This window comes from Lepidochelys kempii, chromosome 4 (genome assembly GCF_965140265.1).
Source record: "Lepidochelys kempii isolate rLepKem1 chromosome 4, rLepKem1.hap2, whole genome shotgun sequence".
Taxonomy (NCBI): Eukaryota; Metazoa; Chordata; order Testudines; family Cheloniidae; genus Lepidochelys; species Lepidochelys kempii.
In genome coordinates, this window is record NC_133259.1 from 96,317,388 (window position 1) to 96,339,388 (window position 22,001).

At 38.8% G+C, this 22,001-nt stretch overlaps 1 protein-coding gene across 18 annotated transcripts in view; it reads right to left on the reverse strand.

Annotated features, from left to right (window-relative positions):
• N4BP2 (NEDD4 binding protein 2) overlaps nt 1-22,001 on the reverse strand; it is a 111,764-nt gene that overhangs the window by 19,747 nt on the left and 70,016 nt on the right. For 16 of the 18 annotated variants that reach the window (XM_073342224.1, XM_073342225.1, XM_073342228.1 and 13 more), the window contains 9 exons: nt 20,511-21,783; nt 18,180-18,304; nt 16,925-17,013; nt 12,562-12,638; nt 10,978-11,133; nt 4,477-6,869; nt 2,518-2,603; nt 1,413-1,458; nt 87-307 (listed from right to left, as the gene is read on the reverse strand). In XM_073342224.1, coding sequence (XP_073198325.1) covers nt 87-307; nt 1,413-1,458; nt 2,518-2,603; nt 4,477-6,869; nt 10,978-11,133; nt 12,562-12,638; nt 16,925-17,013; nt 18,180-18,304; nt 20,511-21,783 — 4,466 coding nt within the window. Of the gene's footprint in view, nt 1-86; nt 308-1,412; nt 1,459-2,517; nt 2,604-4,476; nt 6,870-10,977; nt 11,134-12,561; nt 12,639-16,924; nt 17,014-18,179; nt 18,305-20,510; nt 21,784-22,001 lie in introns of those variants that run through there. The other 2 variants (XM_073342240.1, XM_073342227.1) reach the window with 2 other exon arrangements.

Sequence of the window (22,001 nt, forward strand, 5' to 3'; positions counted from 1 at the left end):
TGGCTTCTAACCATACCAAACTGTGCGGGGGGGAAAAAATCAGTGTGATACAACTTAGACATCATAAAAAGTGGCAATATTCATACCAGGTCCTGTTTCTCCTGTAAGGCTATTTCTTCAGACATTATTTTTCTGAGTGATACTCTTTGAGTCTGTGCATTCCAGTGATCCATAAAAGGGAAAATTTCTGATGTTGCTAGATTTTCGCTGTGTGTCTCTGTTGATGATCGAGAGGGCCAGGCCATTTTCTTCCTCTGAAGTTTACTGTCTGTGCTCTGAGATAAGACTGTGTCGGAGTCATCCAGATCTAATTGGTCAAACAGTACAAAAGCAACAAAAATCTCAAGGTGACAAAATGAAAAAGTCAATACATTTAATTAAAGCAAAGCCAGAAATAATTAAAATACATTTCACCTTACTACATTTTCATTAATTTATTTATTAATAATCTAATTTTATTTAAGCAACTTATATTTTTAGCAAAAATAACATTACATTGCTTCAATCTTCCTCCTCACCCTCTCCCCCGCAAAGTTTATCAAGCTTCATTTTTCTTCTAACTAATAAAAAAGCAACAATCCAGGTGGAATTTTTAAATGCTGGAACCTAACTTACACCTGCAAATAAATAACTGCATATGACCATGTGTGGGATTTTTTATATTCACAGTTACCTTTGTGTGTGTATATATATATTGCATCCACAACTTATGAACAGATATTTAACTATTCGGTCATGTGTTTCTCTTGCGATGTTAATGGCACAGTTTAGCTATTAGGCAAAAACTCTTTTTTAGTCAAAAGGACCAGATTGCAGCTTGAAGTCACAGCCCAGGTTGTGGGTGAGTAGAGAGGGTGTTTGCTGCAGAGGAAGGATTCCTCATGGGGAGCTGAGGGACTGAATGCTTGATTAGCAGATCCATCACCACTTGAACAAGGGTCACATGCATTACCTCCATGCTGGGCCAGTTCTGGTGACCAAGGTGAAAGGATGGGATGCTCACTAAGGCCATGGCCCCTCCCACTTTCTTCTTGCAGAAGGGTAGCCCCACTTGTAGCACTAGCCTGGATCAGTGCCTCTTCTACCCATGGAGACTGTATCAGGCCCTTGAACATCCATACAGACGCAGTCACAATCTCACCCTATGCATTTTGATCCCAGGTAGACATGAGTAAAGCCAATCCTCAGAGTGCTTTAATGCTATTGTTATAAGTCAGTGGTTTGTTTATTTTTATTACCACTGCTAGGGTTGTATGATAATGGTGAGTAGCACATCAAGTCCACTAAATGCAAGCTGAGCTTAACAAATGAAGCAGTTGATTTTCAACAATTTGCAATTTTTTAACCTTACTAGTTTTAGTTTTCGAAAACTAAGCGTTATTACAGTAATTTAAGGGAACAGTACACTGTACCTTGCATAAGCAGCTTATAATATTCCTCTTCTTTCCTTTGTCTCTTCTAATTACAAATATTAAAAAAATCACATTAGTGAACCACAGATATAGGTTTCCCCCTGATGTTAACTCAACAGATGTTACTTTTCAGGTAAACAGGTTTTAAATTCCATTACAATTTTTAAACTTTTTATCTGGAAAAAATGTGTATATATCTAAGATAAGAAATACATTAAGAGGTAAAGTTTTGAAAATAATACTATTTTTCAAGTGACAGATCGAAGTAGTGGTAAGATATCAAATCAGATCTTATAATTAAATTAAGGATTAGACAAACCAAGAGAAGATTGTACCAAAAAATAAGATGCAGTTTGAAGCAGTTTTTCTTCTTACTCTGGCTGAATTCATGATGACATGAGACTCTTAGAAAGAGAACCTTTCTCAATTAGTTAGTATAAATATATTTGTTTTCTGTACATAATAGGTAATGTGCACTGAGACTTCCTCTTAAAGAATAAAATCAAGGCTTTTTAAGGTCAAATGTCATTGTTGGTGGATGGTTTTAAAATTCATGTTTAAACAATGGGCAATACATAATAATAGATTGGACATTAACTGATCTTTTTGTGAGAATGTGTATGTTATGATTTTTTTCCCCCCATCATTAATCTAATTTTTGCTAATGGTATGCCTTACGGTGTGAAATTTATTCTTCTCTGAAATCCTTCTCATGTTATCCCCCCCAAAATCTGAAAAATGTCAAAGATTTCCTCTTCCTCGCCTTCCCTCCAAAAATGTATTTTAGAAGCAGTGGGGCACTGATGCTCATTTTGAAATTATACTCCATAGTTTGTTTTTACGTTGTATTTTAAGAGACTGGTATTATATTGCCTTTAGGTTTTATTTGTTGCAGGGGCAGGTGACACTATGTAACTACAATAATTATTTCCTCTGTGCTACATGTCCACTTACCCTATGTATTTTATAAAGTATAGCTAATACTCTCACTGTTACAGTAAATATATAAAATACCTTATATAAATATTTAAACAAATGAAGAAAGAGAAACAAATAGATTGACAAAGCCCAAGTGTAACTTCTTATAAGAAAGAAGCCTACCAACCATAATAGATTCTTTCCATTTCTCATGAATCACTTTGGCCAGATTCAGATCTATATGAACCACATAATCCTCAACAGTTAGTGATCCTTATGGAAGAAAGAAAATATACTCATTAAAGCACTGTACAAAAATTAATCCTATCAAGCATAGCACTGTGGCTTACCACTAATTAATTTACATTTAGGAAATTTTGCATAAAAATGTCATGCCCGAAAACTGCAGTGACTGCCAAGTTAAATAAAGACACTGAGTTCTGAGCCCTCACCCAACAGGATTCATAAACCAACACAATCTGGAAGGGGCAGGAGAGGGCAAGTTAATATTAATCACATCTTGTTTAAACCTGACTATTGGAACAACTGGCTCTTTTATACCCTTATAATTTTTAATGCATATTCTTCTTTTATAAGTCCAACCTAGAATTTAATGTCTTTGCAGTTAACTCTGAACCTTGTGACCAATTGTGATGCTGTATTTTTCCCTTATTTAATCTCTCTCCTTGGATAATCATCCCTGAAGAATACATCAGGCATTAGTGTCCTCATTGTTCCCTGCATCATACCCAATTTAGAGAAGCATCCTCCCTAGGAAGCATAAAAGCCAAGAAACCTTTCTACACTAATCCAGACAGCAAGAGTGATTATGGTAGCAGCATAATGTAATCTTTCCCCGGCACACCTAAGTGATACTAGCACACCTGTCAGTTTCTCAAAAAGAAAAGGAGGGTGATATAGAGCATGCAAAGAAAGGGGACAGGTCTGAGAAATAGTAACACCGCGCTCCCCCTTTTTACCCCAACCCAAGAAAAAGTCTTTTTTTTTTTTTGCTCACAGCCAAACACATCAATAAATTATAGATTCAAAATGTTATATCAAAGTTTCTAAACTTTATGAAAAATCATTTCAAAGATTACTAAACCTCGTTTTGTTTTTTCAAACCAAGTTCAAGATCAATCAAACCTGTGTACTACCGTATTGCTATACGGGTCAGAAACCTGGACCCTCTTACAGGCAGACCTGGAGTGGCTAGAGGCATTCCATTTGCACAGTCAGCACCAAATCCTGAGCATAAAAAATGGTTTGATATTGTGCCAAATGTCAGAGTCTCATAAAGATCTGACTTTTCTTCAACCCCCCCATTACATTCAAAAGTGGTGCTGCATGCTCTTCAGCCATGTTGCCAGGATAGATACATGTTCTCAAACTCTCCATGATCCCACGAAGGGATGAAGGCTCTGACCCTACTAGCGGGGCCACCCTAGAGATTTGTGATTTGCAGGATTGAGCCAGATCTGAGAACTTCACTAAACAACGCCTGATGTGATACCACCAACCATGGTCACTCTGGCCGGCACAACAGTCCCCAGTGGACTTTGTGTGTTTGATGATTATTTTGTTTTTTCTTTCTTTCTTTCCATTTTCTCTTGATCTCTCCCCTTTTAATTCTAGATCTTGATGCATCTTCAGGTGTTTTCAATGCACGTTTTTTCTCAGACCAATTTTTCACTTAAAAAAATGTTTTATATTATTTTCTCTCTTTCTTTCATTTCTAATTTGGCATCTCCCTTCCCCATTTACTTGTCCTGTCAAAGGTTCTCTCTCTCTCTTCCTTTTCCCAACCAATCAAAATTTTTCCTCATCATTATCTACCTCTCCATCCTGGGGAAACAGAAAGTAGGTTCTGCTCCAAGCCAGACAAGTGGAAATATTTTCTTGTGATACTCTTCAAATATATATGTGGGCAGAGACAAAAAATTTAAAAGGAATGATAGCTATCTTTGCTGCTATATTTTATGTAATGTTCTGGTTCAGTTCAGTTTTTAAATGAACAAGAGCCTTTGAATAGCACCACAATATCATGAGGAATTCAAAAGTAAGCATAAATAAATAAATTAAAATAGTTTTAAAAAAAGAACTACATTACATATGTATTTGTATTAATAATTTTTCATGTCCTTACCTGAGTCAATGCCAACTGGTCCAAATATTTCTTTCAGCTGAAGGGCTAGTTCAGGAGGTAATGCCAATTCTAGGCAATTTATATTTATGGATCCTGAGGATAATGAACTAGGGTTCAATAACTTGGTTCTATCTTCATCCATATTAGAAGGTTTGCTTTCTTCCCCATCACCTCCAATTGATATCATAGGATTCCCCTGAGTTTCTTTATAGGTTTCCAGTTCTTCTTCATCACTTGCATAGCTCTTCAAAGGTGCTTGATCCATTTGCAGTAACGGAAGAATCATATTATTTACTTTGGAACTCTCTTGATATGTTTCTGAAAGTTTATTGTCTATCTCCTTATTTAATTTGGGTTTCAAAATGATTGGAGCAGTGTTAAACTCCTTAGGGAAAGTCACAGGTAGACATAAGCCCACATCAAACTGAGACACCACTGGTTTTTCTTCTGTTTCATTAACAAGGCTCATCACCTTTGAGTTTATTTTCTGTGTGTCTGAAACAGATTGCTCAATGATATCTGTTCCTGTATCTTGTGCCTGAGTTCTGGGAGCAATATCATTGGTATTTTTGAGTTTTATGGAAGCACTCGGTGGAAGTCTTGTTAGTGAGTCAGATATTTTAGCATCTGTCTCAAGTATGTCTGTAGTTTCACTCTCTGCATAACACACTGATAAATTGTTTTCTGAAAGTTGAGTGATACCATCAGTCATAATTATTTGGCTGGTTTGTTCAGAATTTTTAAGATTCTCTCTATAGTTTGTATTTGCCTTGAATTCAAGGTCTGGGGTACCTAGCTCAGTTCCTGCCTCCTGCAAGCATTCAATGTCTTCGCCTTTACACAACTTTTCATCAGAATCCAATAGCAGGCCTGTGGCCCAGACAATGTCCTTGTTACATCTTTCATATAAGTCCTTCAATGCATCAAATGAAAAGGACCCAAACAGCTTACAAAGAACATTCAGATTTTCAGATTCATCAATACTGATAAGTTCACTTTCTTCTACATACGTGCTTTTATCATACATAACTCTATAGGGGATTTTTTCTTGAGAACTTGAAGCAGCATCCATGTCTTTTGGTCTGAACGCTTCTAATCTGCCATGTAATACTTTGGTATTCTCGGAAATAATATTCTCAGAAGTAATAATTTTCTTTTCTAATCTCCATAAGAGCGCGAAATCCTGTGGCTCAGTCTGTGAATACCTGCTTGGTTGTTTACATATGTGTTTTTTAGGTTTCTCTTCCAGCAAATTAAGTGTAGACAACCGTTCTTCTGGTTTGGAGAGGGCCACACTGCTGTTGGTAAATGTGAGGGCTAATTTATGATGCTTCCGTGTTCTTTTATTTTGTTTGGGCTTTTTCTCACTGATACTTTCACTAGCTACTCTTTCAGGTTCTTGAAAATTTGATTTCTCTGTCTCCTGTAGCTCTTCAGTGCTCACAGATGTTCCATGAAGCACATCCACTGGGTCAAGAACATTTTTGTGTATATCACATTTATTATTTCCAGCTTCATCAGATTCACTTAGACTTCTCTTTGATATTCTCCTTGATCTATGTTGCCTCTGCCGTAAAGAGCTCATAACAGGCCAGTCTCCCACCATTTGCAATTCTGGGGTAACTGTATCTGCACCAAGAACACAAAAAGAGTCAGAGGCTAAATTTTCTTCCCCCTGTCTTTTTTCATCAGGTAGTACTTCCTGCTGAATATCTGCCAGGTCCACTTGTGCCTTGTGTGAATCAAGAAGATGCTGGCTGGTTGCTTTATCCTCTTTATCACTCTTCATAGAAGATTTGTCTATTCTTCTAGTTCTTTTGGTTCTCTGCCCGATTGTTTGTTCTACAGGCCAGTCACCCAGAAAGTTTAATAATTCTGGCCTCACTGATACATCCAAAGATGAATCATTTTGTTTCATAATGTTCCTTTCACGTGTTAATACTGGTTCTACTGCAATTTCATTGTACTGATCTTTTTCAGTTTGAACTTCCACAATCTTGTCACTATGTTCTTGAATATGTTCACAAGAACAGATATGCAAGTGTGTGGTTTCTTCAGATTTCACCTCATCAGTTTTACTAGTTTCTGTTTCAGTAATTCTATATATTTCTTCTCTCTTTACAGCTTTTTCCCCCAAAGGCACTTCCTTTTCTTCATAATCTGATAAACTAATATCCACACCACCTTGAATAATGCTATTCTCAGAAACGTGTTCTCTTAAATTATTTTCAATTTCCTCCTCTTCTTTTCGAAAATATTTATCACCTAAATTATTATTTTCTAGTGCTGAAGATATAGCAGATACATGTTTCTCCTCTTCAGCTAATTCAGGAAGCTTCAAAGCTGAAGCAAAAAGTCTCTCTTCTTTCACGTAAGCATGTACCTCTTTTTGCCTGTAAGACAAATAATTAAACAGAAGACATTTAAAGAAAACTTAAAAGAAAAAAAAAACTAACAAGCTAACCCCACTTCCCTACAAACCTCTATTCTGGATTGGGTACTAAATAAATTTAAATTAAAGCTCATAAGCTCTTTAAACCAGGATCCCATATTTTAGTTTTGGATACTATACAATCATTGACCTGAGAGATATATAAAATGTTCACATGCTCCCAACCCATGAAATCTAGGGAGAGGAACACAGGTTAAAAAGAACTAGCTCAAATCTGAACACTCCCCACGAATAAAAAAAAAACAGCACAGATTTTCACTTGATAAGGGCCCCTCCTTGATTCCAAATAGGGATTACATTTTTCTCTTTCCATTAGTCTATCTCCCTCTACCCCAACCTGCAGTTTCCAACAGGAGCACTAGCCTGGATAATATTCCCACCTTTGCAACAGATATGGTGACTATGTTCAAATATCATGAGTTTCATAGCTTTCCCAAACTCAGATGTTCAATAAAAACTCTAGAAATTAACAGGTAAGGGTTTTAGCCAGGTCCCCATTGCCATATGATGTTTTACAATCCATTGTAATTCCATTTAATTTTCACAGCCCACCCGACTTTAACAGTACCCCCTAATTTGTACAGAAATGTACGCAAAAAGTCAAAATAATAAATAACTCAATTAAAATGAAATCCCATTTATTATCACTCAACACAATTAATGTTAACAAGGTGAAAGGAATGCAAGTCAAAACAGGGAAAGAACAGGCTAAAGACTGGATAATCAAAAATTCGGATAATCCAGAGAGCGGCAGGGCTGACAGACAGGGCTCTCACTGCCTGGGGCTCAGGCTGTCAAATCCTAGTTTAGTTAATACAGAGAGACAGATAATGGAGGCTCGGATAAACAGAGTTCTATTGTATATGATTTTAGTTTTTACATTTTGTGAAAAAATAAAGATTCTGTATAAAAATGCAAATTCTGAATTTTTCCATGGCAAACGGATTTCTAGGATCCCTGCTCATAAGCAAACTAGAGAAATGCGGTCTAGATGGAATTACTATAAGGTGGATGCATAATTCGGTGAAAGCCTGTCTCAAAGAGTAGATACTGTGACAAAGTTCCTCCTCTGCTTTGGTGGGTCCTGCGCTTACTGGATGTTTTGCTCACCTCAGAGATTCACGGCAGCCCTCAGTTTGGCCACTTTTGCTAGTGGCTCAAACCTGCCATTCACTCAGCTAACCTCATCACTGGCCAGCATGGGGAAAAGGAAGGAGAACAATCCCCACAGTCTCTGCTGATCCACCCTAGTGGGTCGGGGGACTGGCCAGGGACCTTCCCCACTGGTGGGACCCACAGTCCAGGTCAACTCCTCCTGTATCCAGTAGGGAGTTGGAGGGATAGGAGGAACCCGGGCCCACCCTCTACTTCAGGTTCCAGCCCAGGGCCCTGTGGATCACAGCTGTCCACAGTGTTTCGTGTAACACCTGTGTGACAGCTACAACTCCCTGGGCTACTACCCCATGACCTCCTCCCAACACCTTCTGTATCCTCACCACAGGACCTTCCTCCTGATGCCAGATAGCATTTGTACGCCTTAGTTCTCCAGCAGCATGCCCTCTAACTCTCAGCTCCTTGCACGCCCCTCACTCATTGAAGTGAGGTCCATTTTAAATCAGGTACCCTGATTAGCCTGCCTGTCTTAATGGATTCTAGCAGCTTCTTAATTGGCTCCAGGTGTCCTAATTAGCCTGCCTGCCTTAAATGGTTCCAGCAAATTCCTAATTGTTCTGGAACCACCCGTTACCTTACTCAGAGAAAAGGTACCTGCTTAATCTGGGGCTAATATATCTGCCTTCTATCACTCTCCTGTAGCCATCTGGCCCAACCTTGTCACAACAGTTTGTTGTTAAAACGGGAGGACATACGTAGTGGGATCCTGCAAAGGTCAGTCCTGGGTCTAGTACTATTCCACATTTCATTAATGATTTGGATGACAGAGTAGAAGATATGCTTATAAAATTAGCTGATGATACCAAACTGGGAGGGGATACAAGTAATTTGGAGGACAGAACTATGATTCAAAATGACCTCGACAAAATTTAGAATTGTTCTGAATTCAACAAGATGAAATTTAATAAAGATAAGTACAAAGTAGTACACTTAAGGAGGAAAAATCAAATGCAAAACTATAAATTGGGGAATAACTGCCTAGGCAGTAGTACTGCTAAAAGGGATCTGGGGGTTATAAAGGATTATAAACTGAATATGAGTCAATGATGTAATGCAGTTTCAAAAAAGGCTAATATCATTTTGGGGTGTATTAACAGGAGTGTCGTACGTAAGACACAGGAGGTAATTGTCCTGCTCTATTCGGCACTCATGAGGCCATAGCTGAGTACTATGTCCAATTCTGGGCCCCACACTTTAAGGAAAGATGTGGACAAATTAGAGAGTCCAGAAGACAACAACAAAAGCGATAAAAAGTTTAGAAAACCTGATTTATGAGGAAAGGTTAAAAAAAACTGGGCATGTTTATTCTTGACAAAAGATGACTGAAGGTGACCTGATAACAGTCTTCCAATGTGTTACAGTCTGTTACAAAGAGAACAATGATCAATTGTTCTCTATGCCCACTGAAGGAGGGACAAGAAGTAATAGGCTTAATCTGCAGTAAGGTAGATTCAGGTTAAATATTAGGGAAAACTTTCTCACTAGAAGGGTAGTTAAGATCTGCAATAGGCCTCCAAGGGAGGTTGTGGATTCCCCATCACTGGAGGTTTTTAATAAGAGGTTGGACAAACACCTGTCAGGGATGGTCTATGTTTACTTTGTCCTACCTCAGCATAGGGGGCTGGAGTAGATGACTTGTCAAAGACCCTTCCAACACTACAGTTCTATTATTCTATTTAAGGGATCCATTTCCAAGATAAAAGAAAAGGAGTACTTGTGGCACCTTACAGACTAACCAATTTATTTGAGCATAAGCTTTCGTGAGCTACAGCTCACTTCATCCGATGCATACCGTGGAAACTGCAGCAGACTTTATATATACACAGAGAATATGAAACAATACCTCCTCCCACCCCACTGTCCTGCTGGTAATAGCTTATCTAAAGTGATCATCAGGTGGGCCATTTCCAGCACAAATCCAGGGTTTTCTCACCCTCCACCCCCCCACACAAATTGTGGGGTGGAGGGTGAGAAAACCCTGGATTTGTGCTGGAAATGGCCCACCTGATGATCACTTTAGATAAGCTATTACCAGCAGGACAGTGGGGTGGGAGGAGGTATTGTTTCATATTCTCTGTGTATATATAAAGTCTGCTGCAGTTTCCACGGTGTGCATCCGATGAAGTGAGCTGTAGCTCACGAAAGCTTATGCTCAAATAAATTGTTTAGTCTCTAAGGTGCCACAAGTACTCCTTTTCTTTTTGCGAATACAGACTAACACGGCTGTTACTCTGAAACATTTCCAAGATACTATAAACACATTCTACATTATCCACTACAAAAGGCCACAGATGCTAACTGCTTACAAAATACGGTTGGGAATATACTCTCAGTATACATATACTCATATAATCCTCAATATAATAAATATATTCCATAATACCAAACAGATCAATCACTCCAATCCTAGCCATAAAAATCATCTACTCCACCAACACCCCACTCTATAAGTACAAAATGCAGACCTAGGGTATTTACATATATATAGGATTATACTCCTTTTAAAAACTTTAGTACACATTTAATAGTTAGTATATAAAAATCTATACTGTACACCCAGTAGTATATTTCCAGTACAGAAGAAAACAAGAGGAAAAAGTTAAGGTTGGTGGACAGCAATAATCTAGTGGACTAATTGTATATCATATAGAAATGGAGAAACAGCTGATTCCCTTAACTGTTCACGTATAAAATTCTTAACCTTGTAAATATAAAAAACACTAAATTTTTATTAAACTGGGGTTTTTTTGGGTTGGGGGTTTGAACAGTTCTGGGTTAGGAGGAGTTAGCCAGCCTTCACTGTTAAAAAAAAAAGTTAAGATTGGAATTGTGTAACAAAGTTTTTTATTTAGGCATATAGAGCAAGTACGTCTTACCCGTAACCTTCCCCCTGACAAAGATCTTCATTCCAATCAGCATTTTCTGATTTGTCTGGGACAGTAGAATTCAAGATTGAGTTAACAGTAAGGCAACGTTCATATCGCTCCAACATTCTTTTTATCTTTTCTTTAGATACACCATGAATGTTTCGCCTAGAGATTAAAAGATAAAAAAAAGTAACATTCCAGATTTTAATATTCAAACAAAACAGATTGAAAGATGGAATCGTTTCTCTTTATGCTGTTATATTTCTAGTTTTGCTTAATATTAAACCTAAGAATTAGGCTAAAATATTTTTTTCTTAAACTGCTCTCTGGGATGTTGTAAACCAGATGCTGGGTGTTTCACCTTCTGTTAGGCAGGCAGGGAGTCAAACTGCATAAAGGAGATTCTGGCACTCAGTCCTCTTCCTGTAGGCTATACTCAGTTGAGAACTTCTCAGAGTGGGAAGAAAACATATTTGCCTACTCTGATCTCCCCGCTTCTAGCCATTTGTCAGTGTATCTTATCCCTCTGAGTAGGATTTTGCACTGACTTTGTTACGTCTCAGAAAACAATTTGCTTGGCAGTGGCCTGAGCTAGGGTATGTAAATCCTGGCCAGTGTGGCAAGCAGAGGGGAAAAGGGGTTGAGGGGAGGGGAGAAAACCCCAAGTAAGCCCTAGCAGCAAGAAATGGTGGTACCCACCACTCCATGGAAGGAAATCAACTCACAGCTGTTCCAGAAGGATCCCCATAAGCACCCACCATCTGAGAGCTGCATTAGCTATGTGTTCAACCCAGATGGTAATGCCTAGGAAAAGTTGTAACCAAGCTTCCACTGGTGGTTCAACAGAGCTTGTCTCCAGGAGCTTGTTCTGCTCACATGAAGAAGTGACTGCTACTCTAGTGCATAAGGTAGGAGGGACACTTGGAATCAGGACAGCCAACAGCGGAATAGATCACCTCAATGCAAGGACAGACCCAATATGATGAGACAAACCCTGGATGCTTTCCAGGGGTCCTACTGGATCTATCATTGTGCCTGGATTTCCAAGAGATATTTTAGGGATGAATATACATTTGCACAGCTTTCTGAAGATTTAAAGGTTTCAGAGTAGCAGCCATGTTAGTCTGTATTCACAAAAAGACAAGGAGTACTTGTGGCACCTTAGAGACTAACACATTTATTTGAGCATAAGCTTTCGTGAGCTACAGCTCACTTCCAGCTCACGAAAGCTCATGCTCAAATAAATGTGTTAGTCTTTAAGGTGCCACAAGTACTCCTTTTCTTTTTGAAGATTTAAAGTGTCATATAAATGACAAAGGTGCCTTTCTGGCTGCAAGCTAATTTATTTTGAAACTGGATATAAAAATAAACAAAATGATTAAAGGAATTTCTCAAACCCAACACAGACATAATAAAGTTGTAAGCAGAACAGTTAAAATAAAAAGTTAATCAGGTGTTTATTTAATTGTTAACAAGGGGCTTACTGATGTTTTGGAGCCTCAATGGCCATTGTCAAGGTAAAAAAAAGTTATTTTAAAGACGATAAATGAAGGATGAAGCAGCTTACTTCAATATCTTCTACAATATTTTTACCTTTCAAGCTCTTTTGGTTTAAACTTCCACCAAGTATCAGGCTCTCGGAACATAACTTTGTATTTGTACTGCTGAGACTGAATAAAAATAAATACAAAATACATCAGTGATGTCATATTTCCATGAAAGAGCACACAATGTACAAGACAGACACATATCAGGTTCCCATTTTACAAAACAAGTTAAACACTCCAAAAATACACTAACCATGTATCAGCCTTCATTTATGGTTACACAGATAGGGATTTTTCAAAGCAGTCTAGGTTACTTAGATACATATCTTCCTTTAAAATTAATGAAATGTATCTCACATCTCAACCAGTCTCTACGTGACAGAGCTAATTTAGTTTTGTCCAAGCAACATTCTGAAAAATCTCACTATTTTAAGAACCATTTCTTTCCCTTTTTTCAACCTTTTCTTATTTCCGTTAGCTGCAAGCATGGAGCTTTTTCTCCTTCTAGAATACTATGTGGTATCTTCTCAAGGCAAAAACAAATCTGCTTTAAATCTAGCCAAGAGAAATCACTTTGGAGATGATTGTCCCCCATTCCTATCTTCAGGACCATTCCTATTGTCCTGGAGACACACCAAAGCACTTTCCTGGAAACAGAACTTAAAGTATTTTCCTTATACTTTCATGAAGTATGCAACACTACCAAGAAGATAGCCATGAACTGATGGCACTCAAAAGTACTTTTTAAAAACCTTCCACAATTAACACTGTAGCTATGACCAGGTATAAAATTAGACCCCATTCATAAAAATAATCTAAATATTGAACAAGTCCCACCTTTCACCTGTCCATCACACATGCCGAGGGCTGGACTTGATGACCTCTCAAGGTCCCTTCCAGCTCAACATTTCTATGATTCTATGCAGCTAAGGTAGAATATTTTTTACTAACCACTTCAATCCTGTGTTAATATCTTTTGAGCAAAGAAGTGCTTTCATATCTACAAGGGCATTAAATCCCGAGGAGACCTATTTTTATTTTTTAAGTTAATTTACTGTGCTGAAAAGTACCAACCTGACAGTACTGCTGAGTTAAGTCCTCTATTTATCAACAAAACCAGTTATAATACAGGAAGTGGCAGCAGAAGATTCTAACACTTTCCCACTGATGTGCCTAAACCCAGACTAGGATGAAAACCTCTTGGGGTAAGAAAGTAGATCAATCCTCATCCCAATTCAACTCTCAGTCTCTTGGCTGAGGCTGCCAACAAAGTTGACAATTAGTTCTAATTTGAGGGTTTGGTTTGGTTTGTTCACAATACTGACATGGACGACTTTTAAAACTAGGCTTCAATGCCATATCACAAGTGGGAGATCCAAACAAAGAGACCATTTCCAGTCCTTGGTATTCTTTTTAACAAGCATAAGTGAGCTTCCTTAATATAAGGATTTGAAAGTACCTTTTAAATATAAAGTATCTTACCAAACATAGTGATGAATGGACAATGGAAAATAAGAAAGTTTTAATCAGAATATCTATCCTGGATCTGAGAAACCTCCCCATAAAATGTTCGGTTTGAAAATTCCTGACCAGCTCTAGTACTGGATCCTGTAAAATGGTTCAGTAAGTTAAGTTACTTTAAAAATTAAATAAAATCTAAGAAGTAAAATGCATGTGTCATGTTATTGACGTGAACTGTGACCATATAGATCACTGTTGCAACCAAGGTCCTATAGTTGAATCAAATCTTGTACAAAGGAGGTCAAGTAAGGTGTCTATGGAAAGGTTGTAATTTGCTAGTTATGATTATGCTGTCTGTATGTGTGTATCATTTTTGTATTGGAAGTTATGAATATTGGCTATGTACTTGTATCTCAATGTGTTTGATTCTAAGTAGCTTCAGTGAAGCACTTGGTCAGCTTCTTGAGAAAGGACTATTCTGAGTAAGTGCCCAATCAAGAAACACTTAACGGACAATGGACTTCGGGAGACGCCAATCCAGAATTGAGCTTTCCTGGGAACATTCAAACTAACATGTTAACAATGGCATCAGCCTTCAAAAAGCTGAATCATTTATGGACATGTGACTTGCCCAGGTGGCTACAAACTCCATCTTCTAGCTGTGATTTTGAACAGAAAAACGAAGGGGTTTCCACCCCCGAGAGAGAATATAAAAGGCCCTGGAAGCCTCTCCATTTGATCTTCAAATGGCTCAAGAGATAACCTCTCCACCCCAAAGAGATTACAGAAAGAAACTGGAACAAAGGATTGTAACTACAGGGGTGTGAGTGATTGCTGGGCCCACGCCATAAGCCACAACATTGGTCTGAAAAGGATTGGGCCCAGACTAGGAAGGAGTCTAGTCTGTGAAAGAAGCTCACTGGAACATCTCTGAAGGTGAGATTTACCTGTATTCAGTGTCCTACTGTATTACGCTTAGACTTGCGTGTTTTGTTTTATTTTGCTTGGTGACTTACTTTGTTCCGTCTGTCATTACTTGGAACCACTTAAATCCTAGTTTTTATACTTAATAAAATCACTTTTGCTTATTAACTAATCCAGAGTAAGTAATTAATACCCAGAGGAGCAAACAGCTGTGCGTATCTCTCTATCAGTGTTAGAGAGGGCAGACAATTTATGAGTTTACCCTGTATAAGCTTTATACAGAGTATAACGGATTTATTCGGGGTTTAGGCTCCCAGAAAGACTGAATACTGGGTGCTGGGAAAGTCCCTGTTAACCAAGAAGCCCCTGAGCTGAGTGGATCTCAATTTCAGTGAACTGCAAAGAGGTGTGGCCCAACCTCTGGGTCTGTGCTGAAGCTGACTGAAGTGTCTAACTCAGCAAGACAGGAGTGGAGGGAAGCCTCTTCTGGCAGGGGGGTTTGTTCTCAGTGGTATCCCAGCACATCTAGTGACAGTCTTGAGGGAGTTTCTGTGACCCAACCCGTCACAGCGTGTTCCACATGCATAGCACCCTTTAAAAAAAAAAAAGACCACTTTTTGTTAAAAGCCTAAAAATGCATACCGGTTTGAAATTATTGACCTAAGCATTCAGAATTGGGCTCCAAATATAGAAGGACCAGAAGAGTACTGTGAATTTCTGCCATTCCTAAAGCCCGGTCTACACTAGCAAATTAGGTCGGCATAATTACGCTGCTCAGGAAACATCCACAGCTCTAACCAGTGTAGTTAAGCCAACCTAAGTCTCCATGTAAACAGCACTAGGTCAACAGAAGAATTCTTCCGTGAATCTAGCGATGCCTCTCAGAAAGGTGGATTACCCACACCAGTGGGAGTATCCCTCCCATCAGGATAGGTGGTGTCTACACTGAAGCGCTACAGTGGTGTGGCTGTAGCATTTTAAGTGCAGACAAGCCTTAAGATACCATTGCTTCAAAGGGCCAAGATTCCTCAACTTGCACTGAAGTCAATGGAACAGATCTTCAGATGACATCTGTTGTCAAAGCTCCACAATGGAGCTATGACAACTTATACCAGCCGAGGATGTATTCCAATAGGCATTACTTGCACTAAGGGCCTCACAGAATTGGGAGCGAAATGATCAGAAGATGAAGAAAAGACAATATTACAAGAAAAATGTATCACTAACAAACATTACAGCAGCATTATTTTGACGAACTAAATATGAGTCATATACTCAATACAAATTGATTCATCTAGGCAGCCTTCAACTGAACTAACAGTATTTCATAACTGCTTACAGAAGATATGAAAAGCTTTACAAATAGGCTCACCTGTATCCTAATAAAACCCTGTAATATTGCTACTTAAACACTTTAGTGGGATTTCCAGTTGTAGAGTATATTTATTTTCAAATATTTCAGCTAAATAAAATATAACACTACAGGACAATTTGATCTTCAAATCAGTATTTAAGACACACTTCTTATGTGAAACTTATCAACGGTAGTCCAGCAAATAAAAGAAAGTTAGGCCTCCATCTATCATTTGGTGCTTGTGTCACTGAATTACACTGGATGTCAAAATTAGGATGAGGCAGGGACTGTATTCTTGGCTTTCTGTAGAGCATCACCAACCCCATTGTTGGTACTCAGCTAATCTGAGCAGTAAGAAAAACTAGCTAACAGTGTTATTGATTATGCATAAGGAAGAACAGAATCCAGCTTACTCTTCAAAATGTGTATTTGCTCTGGGGTACAAAACACTTGAATTTGTCAGTAAAATAAGCAGATAAAACACTCAGACCTACACAAAGCAGAATATTTAATGACATGGTACCGTTTTTACACTTTTTTTTAATTGTGTGCTTGATCCAACTCCTGCTGAACTCAAACAGAAGCTGGACTGAGCCCCATAACCGCTCTTTAAAATGTTCTCAGGTCAGTTACCAATCTCTTTGCACATTGCTCAAATCATCATACTAACCAAAGCAACATAAGGCTTCATCTCCCATGCCTGTACGTTTGTGTTGTCTATTATTATAGGAGAGATTCTCTTTTCAAAGGCTTCTTTAGCTGAAACACAAACGCATACAGAAGAGCGAGGTGTGGTTAATTTCTTGATAATAAAAATCGACATCTAATGTTAATTTTAATCTTTTAAAAGACACCATGTTTAACCAGTTGCCAAAATAACTATTTTTGGAGTCTGATTTCTCTGCCACTCAAGCACATATTTTATTTAAATTCACCACCCTCCAAATATAAAACCCTGCAATTACATTGTATTGCACACATTGAAATAATATACGTATGATAATAAAGAAATGGAAATGCAGATATATAATACACCAATATGACTAATCAGTAAATTATACTAAAAACTACATGATCACCTTCAAGTGGACTTCTTTGTTGCATACAAAATTCTTGGCCTTATAACAGTCTTAAGAAAAGTCCACTCTGTAAACTGTATAAAATATGAAAAATAAAAAAAATTGTGTAGTTTTTACACACAATAACAAAATGTTTATCAGTTGCTTTAAAAAAAAACAACAGAAGGCAGTATTAAAGTAGCCTGCACAACCAGAGTTGCTGTTAAGTGTGTACTTTTCCTATAAACCCATTTTTAATAGGTTTAGAACACGCCTGCAAAAATATCATATTTAAAATTTAGCACATAAAAGCTTGAAAATAATTGCTTAGTGAAGAGTTTCAGCAGGAGAAACAGAAAAAAATCTTTTGTTGGTGAAAATCGCTGTTTACTGGTTTCCTCTATTTTTGGTTGTTTCCTAATTTTTGTCAATGTAGTGCTCTATAAGGAACATTAGTTCAAAGGCAGGGAAAAGATCTGGATAGATGCCATATGTGTAACACATCCACTGTCATGGATAGCATCTGAGTGCAAATAATGATTATTGATCTTAATCTTGAAAGGAATCCTCCTGAGAGCTAGCACAGATTACCACTCAATAAGTAGAACCTAATGCAACATATATACCCTGATATAATTCCAGGAGAAAATAATCCTTCAGTGCTGAATTGGACATTTGTTAGCAAACAGCACATTAGATAGGCCATTCTGGAGTCTAGGATCCTATTTTTGTCAATATTATTTAAAATGTATACCTCTAAAAGGGGATTAAAGCTCATCCCGTGGTACAACTACAGGAAAGCCTGCTTTTATAATAGTTTTAAGCAATCCGCAAAGCAGTTGAGCTAATCCCCTATACAGTTCTTACCTCGTTTCCTGTTCCACTCATGTGCTTCTCCTAAGCAATTTGCATCATATTGATATTGTCCGTTTTTGTAAAAGTAATCATCAGTACTAAGAATGATTCCACTTGGGTTATCCTCAAGCAAAGTCCTGTGAAATATCACAAAGACAAAACAATACATTTTCCCAATTTTTGTCTCCTTTTATCAACAATATATGTGAACCAAATATTAACTCCTTTTGGATTTACATTAGATATACAACAGAGAATGGCTTAGTGATCTAAACCTCACGTTCTAAAAACCAGTTTTCATTCCTAGCAAGTAGGGTTGCCTCAACCTTACTTTCTTCCACTGCAGAAAAATTAAGATTCATGGAGTCTACTGTGTACAGATTTTTTGAACAAGACCTTTCAAACTGAAGTTTTGTCTTCTCTTAATGGATATTAAAGATCCTCTAGCACTTTCTGTGAAAAAGAGAGTGTGCTTTAGGCACCTTCAAAATTTCTTTGTGCCATGTGCAGAGTGCTATACATGGTTTATCCACCTGTGGACACCCACAAACCTGGCGTACACCCTCCAAACCAGTAGTAGATGTGTCTCAGTGACAGGTTTACTGACTCCTGCACACACTTCTTGATTCATTCCCAGGGGCACAGGGAGCAAATGCATCTGAAGGAAGGTTCAGCCCCAGGAAGAGGGTAGGTGACAATACAACTGTCACCCTCTAATGGTGAGGTTATAGGCATTTGGTCTCTATGAAAGCAGCTGCTGAGAAACACCCTAGCTATGTGGCTCCTCCAGTTCCTTCTGCTGAGGAGCAGAGGGGAGGTTTTGGAGGGAAGAATAGGATGGGGTAGAGAAAGAAAAAGCCTCCATGTTGATCGTCCAATACTTCTGCAAACCCTAGGAACTCAGAGGTTTTGGAAGCAGAATGCCCCTATTCCTTCTAGGCAGCAGTGGAGGGGCGGAACCCCATGCCCTGCTGGAAGACTGAGCATGCAGCTCATGTATCCCAAGTATTCTGTGCACGAGACTATTGTGCTGGGGATGACAGGACCCTCAAATATTTTTAATGGAAGCGGACAGTTACAGTAATTGAAAGAAATTGATAATAGTTTGGAGTAAAAACATATCTAAGAAGAGTGTGAAAGACACTTCAAGAATTCATACTACAGAATAAGAGAAAAGAAATTAAAGACTAACTTGACAGAAAAAACGCAAGGGGAAAAATATAATTTCAAAAAATACCTAATAATAGAACCTAACAGAAAAATAAATATCTGTATATAATGATATGCTTCTGCATCAACAGTCCCACACAAAGTTTTATTTGCATAACTAGCAGTATGACACATCTACAGAAGTCTAAAATTGATTACTATATGTATATTAAAAGTCTAACTATCAAAAAGCTTTCTGGGAGTTCCCCAGAAAACAAAGGGCTGGATTCTCAAGTTCACTATGCACTACTCATTTGGTTTAAAGAGAACTTAAACAGGCCAGAGATTTCCGCAGAATTCTGCCAGGGGGAACGTCAACAATTATAAACCTGTCAGACCTGACATATTCCCAGCTAAACCCATCCTTGATGCCATGTGGAGGTTGGGGCATGTCAGAAGTGGCACAGGGACAGGAGGGGCAAGGTGGAGCTGAGCTGTATTAAACCTGATCCTCTGCTCGCATAAGCTCCATTATGGAGTTCGCACCAGTGACAGACATTAGAGTAGCCCCCAATTGTTCTAACCTCCACCAGCAACAGCTGGCCAAGGATCAGGGAGATGCAACTGACCCAGCTCCCTGCAGTTACCAGTGTCCACTATGTCTGAGTGCAGCGTGGACATTATGATGAATTGGGGCTTAAATGAGGCCATTTGCAAACACCAGAAAACTATTTTTTGTTGTTGCTTTCTCTTGTTAATAAATCCTACAATAATACTGCTAAGTCAGTAGTCCCCAAACTTTTTTGTCTGTGCCACTCTGGGAGCCACGGTCGGGAGACAGCGCCAGGCCACAGTCAGAGCTGGGGGTCGTGGTCAGGAGTGGGACCAGCGCTGCAGCTGGGGCCTTAACTGGGAACAGGGCACAGGGCTCCGGTCGGGGCTGCGAGCCAGGGGCTGCAACTGAGAGCAGGTCCATGGCTGGGAGCTGCAGCCGATGACCAAGGCCAGACCTGTGGCTGGGGCCAGAGTGGAGCTAGGGGGCAGAGCGGGGATTGGTGGCGCTCCCTCCACACCCCCTGTGAGGGCTGGCCTGGGACCCACCAAGCCCCCACCAAACATTCCTCCACCCACCTCAGCTTGGGGACCACTGTGTTAAGTGATTTCTCTTATAAATACATAATATAAATGTTCTACCTTGCCAAAAAAGACTTTCCTGATCCTGGAACCCCTCTGAGAAGAACAAGTACTTGACCTACAAGATGTGTCTTTTTCCTCATCACTGGACAAACGGGTGGTTGGTGTACTTGAGAGAGGTTCATTTTTTGGATTCCATCTTGATTTCTCCATACCTTCGGAGAAGCGTTGCTATCCCAGACATGTGAAACCACTGGAGGAGGAAAAGGCATTCCTTTGCCATGCATCCTGTAGTCTGCAAGAGGTCTCCATTGTCCCGGACTGATAGCTACTGGAGTTACAAAGCTGTGACTTCCACTTGATGGATAAAACACAGGAGCCACTGGATTCCAAGGAGGCTGTGGAGATTGCTGTGGTGGTGGAGAAAAATGTAAATTCCTTCTCTGCTGAACATCTACAAGCTGTGGCAATTTGAAACTGGATCCTTCAAGAGATTCAGACACTTCAGGGAGAGAAATGCTTTTTTGGCCACTACACACAGCCATTACACCTTCCTGTTGTTCAAGGTATTTTGAGCTGGAATTTCCACTAGCTGTTGTACCAGCTTCTACAAATCCCTGGAAAAAATGACTAGACGCATCAAACAAACTTCCATGGTCTGAAACAATATTCTGTGATTGATTACGATTTCTACAAGCCACTTCCAAGTTTGCTGGTTTAATGACTTCTGGAGCATTGTCAGTATCAATTTCTGGCAGACTAGAGCTTACTGATACTTGTGCAAAAATGTCCATGTCAACTAATGAACTATCCTTTGTCTGAATGCTAGATTTACTTACAGCTGGCTGAGAAGATTTGCGACCCTCTGAGATTAACATAGATGAGAAGTTTTCAAATTTCTCATTCTCTGTCTCTGCTTGCTGCAGAGAAAACAGGACATTAAACCCTAAACTGGATTTTTCACTCTCAGGAAATTCATTAATGCCATTAGAATTACTCTGGTCAGATGTCATAGGCTGCTTTCCTGTGATTTTGTCATTTGTGGAATCATACAATTTGTCTCTCAGACTGTATTTCTCAAAAGCAGTTTGTATCAAGGAATCTAGCTCTTCAGTCAGCTGAATATCAGGTGATGGGATCTTTACTGATTCTTCTTTAAAGTTCACAATATCTTCTTTTGCACAACTTTCGCCCACTATTTCATTTGAAACAGAGCTTTGCTGGTTAACGAGAGACAGAGATGATGCTATTGAATCAAAACCTGAGACTCTTGAAGATGCTACTCCCTTAGCAGCTGTGGAAAGTTCTAGCAGACAATCCATAGCATTTTCAACTGTTAAATAAGATAAAGAAAATAAATCAAAGAAAATGATCATGGTAGGCAATCCAGCCTAATTTTAATCCAATTTAAATAACTTTTTACAATCTATAATTCAAGAAATATTATTTATAACAAACCCTGAATTTCAGAGATAGTAAACAGAAAATTTACCGATTCATTTGCTAACATATTTTCCTCCTACCTTTACAACAAATGTTGCTCACCTGGGA